The 9,814-nt window shown below is 47.7% G+C and overlaps 1 protein-coding gene across 1 annotated transcript; it reads left to right on the top strand.

The window, feature by feature from the left end:
* Positions 1-1,255: 1,255 nt before the first annotated feature.
* On the top strand, positions 1,256-9,395 carry LOC120942558. Its single transcript, XM_040355535.1, has 3 exons — positions 1,256-1,545; positions 6,029-6,301; positions 9,209-9,395. Exons 1-3 carry the CDS (start codon positions 1,269-1,271, stop codon positions 9,364-9,366), a joined length of 708 nt encoding a protein of 235 aa, XP_040211469.1. The 5' UTR covers positions 1,256-1,268; the 3' UTR covers positions 9,367-9,395.
* Positions 9,396-9,814: the final 419 nt, after the last annotated feature.

The following is a 9,814-nucleotide window of genomic DNA, read 5'->3' on the forward strand; positions in this document are numbered from 1 at the left end:
CGCGCTGCGCCCGCCGATTGGCTCCCGCTGTGTGCTGGGAGCAGAGTGTTCCCAGCACACAACGGGGGGGGCGACGGGATGTGATGCAATGCCCGTCTTTTGCCCGTGAATGCTGGGCCGGAAGTGGGTGCAAATACCTGTCTTTAGACAGGTATCTGCACCCCCCTCCCCCCTGAAAGGTGTCAAATGTGACACCGGAGGGGGGGAGGGTTCCAATCAGTGCGAGTTCCACTTTAGGGTGGAGCTCCGTTTTAATAGTATTAACATTTTAGTTTTTTTTTTTTTATTGACTCTTGCAAGGACGTTTGCAGAGTCAACCATATACATATATTTATGTGTGTTCAATCTGTTGTTTAATCTCTTTATCTCTCTTATCACATGCCAAGTAAAGTTACCCTTGGTTTACTATATTGATTGTGTGAGGTGTGTTTACTTCTGAGAGCTGCACGTTAAAGAAGGTGACGACATTATTGCATTGTCATTGTATATTTCACATGTGTTATTGTGGTCCCAGCCAAGCAGGGGACTCGCAATACAATTGCATTTATCTGGTGTGCCAAAGGAGGGTTCGAGCCTGTGGATAGGGTTAGAGGGGTGGATAGGTCAGAGAGTAGACCCAAAACTAATCAGCGGCTCCTTCAGGGGTGAGCACTACACTAGTAATGACAGCGAGGCTGATCATAGATTGGAGTATGGGCCCGATCCCTCCCCCTTATCACGTGATCAGCTGTCAGCTGATGACAGCTGATCACGTGATGTAAACAGAAGATGGGAAAAATGGGAGGAAAAAATCACCAATCATCGGTCCCAAACAGGTAGAGCCACCACCACTTTTTTTTTTATGTCAGTCCTCCCCCCCCCCCCAAAAAAAGGCAAAGGTGATTAAATACCACCAAATGAAAGCTCTATTTTATTTGTGTGAAAAAAAATCATACAGATTTCATATGTGTAGAGTGTTGCATGACCGCACAATTGTCATTCAAAGTGTGAGAGCGCCGAAAGCTGAAGATTGTCTGGGGCAGGAAGGGGGTGAAAGTTCCCAGTAAGTGGTTAATCTATACAAAACAAAAAATAGCACGGAATTCTGGATGGGATTCCAATTCTGGTTGTTTCGTGGAAGAATGCGATTCGACTTCTTCATCTACTTCTCGTTTCCTAGCAACACAATAAACTTGTGATAACGTTTCTCATCACATGACTACAGAGGGCGGGTACACATATATATATATATATATATTTATTTATTTCTGCAGGAAAGAGGAAAACAGATGGCGGCCCAAAGACTCACGGTTGGGATCTTCTCGAGGGATGGGCAAGAAAATTACAAATGGCTGGTTAATTTGCTCCGGACGGCCATGTTTCAGAGCTTGGTGGAATATGTTCTCAATGTCTACGTCACGAATGACGTCCGAATATTCACCGAAGCTTTGAAAGAATGCTCCTTCGCCATCTTATACCACACCAAGAAGAGAGGCCACCTCAACATCGCCAACGTCCCAGACTCCCTCTATGATGAAGAGCTGAAGGACCTGAATGATGAGCTGGGTGAGAGAACATTCACATTACTTAAATTCTCTGGCCCTGATTTAGATAGCCCTTACATCGGCGTATCTATTGATACGCCGCGTAAGTGCTACGAAGCACTGGCGTATCTTCTTTCTGTATTCAGAAAGCAAGATACGCCAGAATTTCCCTAAGATCCGACCGGCGTAAGTCTCTTACACCGTCGTATCTTAAGCTGCATATTAACGCTGGCCGCTAGGTGGCGCTTCCGTATATTTCCGCGATGAATATGCAAATTAGGTATTTACACCGATTCAGAAACGTACGTCCGCCCGGCGCATTTTTTTACGTCGTTTACGTTAGGCTTTTTCCGGCGTAAAGTTACCCCTGCTATATGAGGCGTATCCTATGTTAAGTATGGACGTCGTTCCCGCGTCAAATTTTTTAAATTTTACGTCGTTTGCGTAAGTTACATTCACGTCTAAAGCAATGACGATTTGCGGCATAATTTCGAGCATGCGCACTGGGATTTTTTCACGAACGCCGCATGCGCCGTTCGTAAAATACGTCAAATACGCTGGGTCACATGTAATTTACCTAAAACACGCCAACATCATCCACATTTGAATTAGGCGGGCTTACGCCGGACCTCATACGTTACGCCGCCGTAACTAAGGGCGCAAGTTCTTTCTGAATACGGAACTTGCGCCCTAATTTACGGCGCCGTAATGTATCTGAGATACATTACACTGCGCCAAAAGATACTACAATGTATCTGAATCCGGCCCTCTATCTTGAGTGTCTAGTAGTAGTTGGCCAGTGTCAGGGAGGTAAATACTTGGATCACATCTATGGATATGATGATGAAATTAAGGTCTTCCATCTTCACCCGGTCTTCCTTCCAAGTACACAGCTACATGAGTGGCTGGGGGCGTGATGACGTCACTCCAACACACACAAAGGAGGGCAGCAGTTTAGGCATAGGCTCTTAAGGTCCGGCACGGTAAGCTGGACCTTCCGAGTGCATACGCCTGTGTCGTCCCCGGCTGCATGTAATCTGAATATCTCTTAAATGGTGCAAGTGTAGGAGACATTCACAGTAGCTACATGTAAGCCTTATTATGGGATAAGTGATAAAACAGAGTTTACTACCAAATAAAATAATAGGGGGGAGTTTGGGGACTTTAAATGAAGCACATGGTATGTGCCTCCACCCCCGGTTCAACCTTGCCATACACTCAGAGATGCTACGTGTCACTGGAGCGGTTGTGCCTATGTTGTCACTCAAGACTCCTCGGCAGTTATCAATTGTATCCACCATTTCCGGTTTATTATGAAGATCGGCAATCTGTGCCTTGCTTGTGTAGCGCTACCCCCGAAGGAGCCGCTGATTAGATTTGGGATCGGCGTATTTAAATTACCTCTGTGATGTGTCTATGGTGATGATGGCAATGAGAGCAGTAACGGAATGTCCAGACTGTTGGTTGACGTTTTCAATGCTTTATTTCTGGCCCAACACGACCAACAGTCAACTTGAGGTAGATAGGACAGATTAATGAAAAGGAATAAACCTTCAGATACAGGCAATGGATGAACAGAAGCAGTCCTGCCTCCAACAGCAAAGCTTTCCACCTCGCCACTTCAGCCGGAGTGAGTAAAGTGCCCCCGGACAGGCCCCTCTCACAGGCCTGGCAGCCAGAGTGTCACTTAGCTCTCCTGGGAAGGAACAAGTCTCTGCCACAGACTTGGTTCTAATGGAATTAGGATCTTAGGATGAGACCTCTGCTACAGGCCTAGTACTTTAAAAGTTTGGATAGTAGAGCGAATCCTCCCAGTGCATAATTTGGGGCTACCGACTGACAGTTTGCCGCATACAACCTGCCAGTGTCCAGTACCCAGATCCCCGATGGTTCGTTCAAGCCCTGTTGGATAACCTACCTCCGGGTTCACCTCAGGCCGATCCCCCACCAAACAGCACAACTCGCTTGGGATCTTCTCAATAGAGGTGGGGGACCCAGTAAGTCACTGGGGCTCCTTTACAGCATCAGATGCTCTGTGCCATGAGGGCCCAGAGTCAGGAACTCCGCGTAGCATGTGCGCCCCGGCCTGGTAGGCCATATCGCCGGGGCCCGTGATGTGCGCACACCTTAAAGGTGGGTGCCGCACCTGGAACTAGGAACCCGCGAAGAACCCCAAGCAATGCCCTGCAACAGAAATGCCCCTCCCCAGCATGCTCTGCGAGGAAAAACTCCTCTAATTGGCTGCTGGGGAGAAGCGGCTCCGCCTGGACCCCTCTGGCGCCACCTACCATCCAGAGATGAAACGGCATCTCTGCAGAACAGAATGACCCACAGGACAGTTCAGGGCTGGCGACAGCCGAATTTAAATAAATCAACATGGATGAGAGTAAGTAAGTCTCTCATCCCACTAAATTTAACATAGCACCTGTACTGATAAGTACACAGGCGCTAAACTTGTGCGCTGCTTCAGTACACCTCAGTTCTCAGGAGAGACAACTCTCTGGTCCTGGACCCACGTCTACCACGTACCATTGCATTCCACCCTGTATTAAATTTGAACCTCCGCCCCTGAGGAAGTGTTTACATACACGAAATGCATCTGGATTTCAGGTGTGTTCTCATGCCTGTGTAGCGCCCTGCTCTTGTTGATCAGGCACTGCTCTAAAGTTAGTGGGTTCTGAGTTGTTGTTTGGCTCAGACTAATGTGATTTAAGGAAAATGTAGCCTCTGTTCCAGCCTTGGCTGTGCTAGGAGTTTCCACCATTGTTCGCCTGGGGGTGTCATTACCACTTCAGGCCAAGGGTGGCAGCAGCAAGATCAAGGTGTATTGGGTGTCCCCCTCAGCGGCGGGTCAGTGGAAGTGGTCGCTCCGCTCTGCATGCTGGGGAGGGATACTTAAGGGAGAGGCGCCATTGGTGCGGGGTCCGTTGTTCACGCCTCGTGGCCCGCCTGGCCTGAGGTGCGTGTCCTGAATCCTGGCTCCGGGACCACGTTGGTCCGGGGTCTAGGCTTTGCATGGTAGGCTCAGTAGTTAGGCTGGGGCCTGCTTTGTAGAGGTGATCCTGTGCTGTCCGTCCTGAGGGAGGAAGCCACTTGATGAAGGAAACCAGGGGAGGACCTATCCTGGAGAGGGCCATGCAAGAGGCTGGTACCTTAGGAGAAGCCCTAGAAACTTCATCGAATGATGCACCGTACACCGAGAGGCTTGATGGTGATCGCCTGTCAGATCTAAGTTCTACAAAAGTTAAGCTGGAGAGATCCGGGTGCTGAATCCTGTGGCAGAGGATTCCGGACCAAAGTGTCTCCTGATAAAGGAAGGTCTGTGGCAGAGACTGTAATTTGCGCCATCCCGGCTGCTAGGCCAGTGAGAGGGACCTATCCGGGGGAGCAATACCCACTCTGGCTAGAGTGGTGACTGTATACTGGAAGCAGGAGTGTTTCCCTATCTGTGATTATACACCTGAACCTACCTACCCTTCCACCCCCTTTACTTCCTTTCTACTAAAGTTCTGCAAATAAATCCCAGAAAAAGAAGTGCATTGTGTGGACATTGAAATTCTTCAGACTCTCCTTTCACCCTGGACAGCGAGAACACTGAGGTAACGTGCCACCCAAAAATACTGAGCAGTTCTTTCAGGGGTAGTGCTACACCTATTAATAGGAACCCATGGACCCATGGTGGGAGGAGAAGGTAGGGTGGGGGTGGGAGGAGAAGGTAGGTTGGGGGAGGGAGGAGAAGGCCTCACAGTGAGTAATGGTGTAGATATGGGATAGATTTCAAAAGCACAGCAGGAGTGATGTATCTTCCATGAGGACATTCAGCGGGACCAGGGCAGCCATCACAAATTTTGGGGCCCCTTGCACAGCTTTAGGCAGGGCTCCCCTGGAGCAGAGAACCAGGGGGGGTGCTGACAGAAAAAAAGTGTAATCTCTTTTCTCCTGACGCAAGATAATAAGTGGGGGGGTTACTGGGGACCATCGGGCCCCTTACAGGTGTGATGCAAAAAAACAGGAGGGGGCCAGCCGGGCCTGTAAGGGGCCCTGGGGACCATTGGGCCCCTTACAGGTGTAATGCAAAAAAAAATAGGGGGACAGCAGGGCCCCTGGGACCACCCTTACAGGTGTAATGCCTGTAACCCCCTGATGGCGGCCCTGAGCGGGACTAATGAGTATCAGTATTATGCAGCCCCACAAATGGACGCAAATTCTCACTCACACCCTCCAATATCTCGTGGAATTCCTTCCCAGAGGGGTGGACATTGTCTTGGCCATAAAAGGGGACAATTCCATATTAATGCCCCGGATTGTTTGATTAGGATGTCCAACAAGCTCATATAGGTGTGATGGATGGGGGTTCACAGACTTGTGCATTATTATAATTATTATTATTATTATTATTATTATTATTATTATTATTATTATCAATGTTACTTTGATTATCTACAATACGTAGAATTCTTTGTATTAACTGGTGATCTTTTTACCGGGTGATGTCACCTTCTTAGGAGATAACGTGGTTGTGTTGGTGGATGATATAGATGACAGCAGTGATAACAATAAGAGAAGAATATTGGGTGACCAGCCTCTCATTAGGGAATGTGCACAGGAGCTGATACTCGTCAGCGAGTTGGAGAAGCAAGCGGCAAATCTGACCGGTTCTGATCCAAGATGGAGTCCCGGTCCTATTTCCCCAGCAATGCAAGATGCGTATGACTCCATACACAACAAGATCTATAGGATGCGGACTTTCATGGAGGATGCAATGAGTGGCGCTCCAGGTACATCATAACAAGCATAAGTATTGTGTAATTATAAAACTGAGAACACAGAAAATGCAACACTGGGACCTCCTAATGTTTTGAGATGGGAAACAGGGATACCTCCGATCACAAAGGAAAGTACAAACCCTTGCAATCTATCAGAAAGGCCAGAACAACAATCACAGTCTTCTGTCTGATCGATGTTTACAAAAATGTTACTTTGTATCTCTCGATCTCCCAGCTGATCAATGTTTATATACAATGTTACTTTGATCAGACGGGAGATAAAAGATATCCAACGAGAGATACAAAGTAACCTTGTTTATAAACATTGATCAGATGGGAGATGGAGACACAATGGCCCGGATTCACGCAGCACTTATGTGACGTATCTCGAGATACGCCGCGTAAGTGTAAATGTGCGCCGTCGTATCTGTGTGCCCATACCCACAGAACTAGATATGCCTGAAAATAGGCTTCTCTACGACCGACGTAAGTTTCCTATGCCGTCGTATCTTGGGCGCATATTTACGCTGGCCGCAAGGGGCGCTTCCATTGATTTACGAATCGAATATGCAAATGAGGGAGATACGCCAAATCACGAACGTACTTGCGCCCGGCGCATTCACATACGCGGTTTACATAAGGCTTACTTCCGGCGTAAAGTTAAGCCTCATAAAGCAGGGGTAAGTCATGTTAAGGTATGGACTAGGGAATAGCCGTCGTATTTTACGTCGTTTACGTAGTAGTACGTGAATAGGGACGGGCGTAGGTTACGTTCACGTCGTAGGCAATGATTTGACGTATCTTAGGGAGTATTTTCGACGTGATTCTGAGCATGCGCACTGGGATGCGTCCACGGGACAGCGCATGCGCCGTTCGTTCGGCCTATCATTTGCATGGGGTCATGCTTCACTTCCACCTACTTCGAATTAGGCGGGCTTACGCCGACGGATTTACGTTACGCCGGCACAACGTTGGGAGCAAGTGCTTTGTGAATACTGTGCTCGCCGCTCTGCGCTACGTCGGCGTAGCATATATTCGATACGCTACGCTGGCATAACTATGCGCCGAGGTACGTGAATCCGGGCCACAGTTTGTAAACAATGGGGTGGATTTAGAGAGCAATTACGCCGGCGTATCCATAGATACGCCGCGTAATTGCTAATTAGCGCTGGCGTATCTACTTTCTGTATTCAGAAAGCTCGATACGCCGACTGTAGCCTAAGATACGACTGGCATAAGTCTCTTACGCCGTCGTATCTTAGGGTGCATTCTGACGCTGACCGCTAGGTGGCGCTTCCGTAGTTGTCAGCGTAGAGTATGCAAATTGCATACTTACGCCGATTCACAAACGTACGTGCGGCCGGCGGTCGTTTTTTACGTCGTTTGCGTACGTCGTTTTCAACGTAAGGCTGCTCCTGCTATTAGGAGGCGCAGCCAATGTAAAGGATGGACGTCGTTCCCGCGTCGCGATTTCAAAATTCGACGTTGTTTGCGTAAGTTGTCCGTGAATGGCGCTGGACGCCATTTACGTTCACGTCAAAACCAATGACGTCCTTGCGACGTCATTTACCGCAATGCACGTCGGGAAATTTTAGGGATGGCGCATGTGCAGTACGTTCGGCGCGGGAACGCGTCTAATTTAAATGATCCACGCCCCCTACGGGATCATTTGAATAACGCGCGCTTACGCCGGCCCCTTTTACGCTACGCCGCCGCAACTTTACAGGCAAGTGCTTTGTGAATCAAGCACTTGCCCGTAAAACTTGCGGCCGAGTAACGTAAATGTCATACGTTATGCCACCGCAGTTTTGCGCGCCCCTACCTGAATCCACCCCAATGATCTGCTGCTCCCTGTCATCAAGAGCAGTGATTAATGTCATGTCACTTGTAGCCCCATCCCCCCCACAGTTAGAATCACTCCCTAGAACACACTTAACCCCTTGATCGCCCCCTAATGTTTAACCCCCTTCCCTGCCAGTGTCATTTACACAGTAATCGGTGCATTTTTATAGCACTGATCGCTGTATAAATGACAATGGTCCCAAAATAGTGTCAAAAGTGTCCGATGTGTCCGCCATAATGTCGCAGTCCCGATAAAAATCGCAGATCGCAGCCATTACTAGTAAAAAAAATAATAATAATAAAAATGCCATAAAACTGTTCCCCTATTCTCTAGACTCTATAACTTGTGCACAGATCAATCAATAAACGCTTATTGAGATTTTTTTTACCAAAAATATGTAGAAGAATACGTATCGGCCTAAACTGAGGAAGAAATTAATTTTTATATTTTTTGGGGGATATTTATTATAGTAAAAAGTAAAAAATGTTGCCTTTTTTCAAAATTGTCGCTCTATTTTTGTTTATAGCGCAAAAAGTAAAAACCGCAGAGGTGATCAAATACCACCAAAAGAAAGCTCTATTTGTGGGAAAAAAAGAACGCCAATTTTGTTTGGGGGCCACGTCACACGAATTGTCAGTTAAAGCGACGCAGTGCCGATTCGCAAAAAATGGCCCGGTCATTGGGAAGCCAAATCCTCCAAGGGGGGTCTGAAGTGGATAAATAAGAAAATCTAAGCATGGCTGAGGCCCCGTACACACGTCCGAGGAACTCGGCAGGCAAAACACATCGTTTTGCTCGTCGAGTTCCTTGTGAAGCCGCCGAGGATCTCGGCGAGTCGAAATTTCCCATTGAACAACGAGGAAATAGAGAACATGTTCTCTATTTCCTCGCCGAGATCCTCGTCAGCTTCCTCGGCCAAAAGTGTACCCACAACCGAGTTTCTCGGCAGAATCCAGCTCCGATCGAGTTTCTGGCTGAATTCTGCCGAGAAACTCGGTCGTGTGTACGGGGCCTCAGTCCACCATCAACCATCCAAGATTAAATCTCATGTTACCATTTTATGTTTTAATCTGCAGATCGCAAAGCACAGAACAGCTCCTATCCGGGTTCCGGAGCACAGAACAGCTCCTATCCGGGTTCCAGAGCACGCAATGACTCCTACTCCGACTCCGACACCCAAAGTGAAGGTAGGATAACAGGAGAAATTTTCTGTATTGTCAATGAGTTGAAATGATAAAACTGTCTTCTACCCATGGGGATGATATAATGTAAGTTTAGTAGAACATTGTTACCGGCACTCCTCCCAACTTTTTGAGATTGGAATTAGGAACACCTATCAGCAAAAGTATGCAGGCATAGGACACACCCCTTACCACGCCCCTTGGAGAAATATACAAAAAATAAGATTGGTTAAACTCACAAGTGCTTTTTTTTACCACTACTATTCCTTTTATATTGGCTTTTGGAATTTACAAATGCAGCAATTTAGAAATCAGATGAAAGGTTTAGAGCTGGAAAACACTTTTTGATAGATAAAAAGTGAAGCTCCGTGACTGCGGCCGCGGGACCCGTGGACCCGATTGCCACCTGAGTCCCGCGATAGGTCCATGGAGCTGAAGAACAGGGAGAGGTGAGTGTAAACACATCTTCCCCGTTCTTCTCAGTGATCGTCTGTTCCCTGA

This window comes from Rana temporaria, chromosome 6 (genome assembly GCF_905171775.1).
Source record: "Rana temporaria chromosome 6, aRanTem1.1, whole genome shotgun sequence".
Classification (NCBI taxonomy): domain Eukaryota; kingdom Metazoa; phylum Chordata; class Amphibia; order Anura; family Ranidae; genus Rana; species Rana temporaria.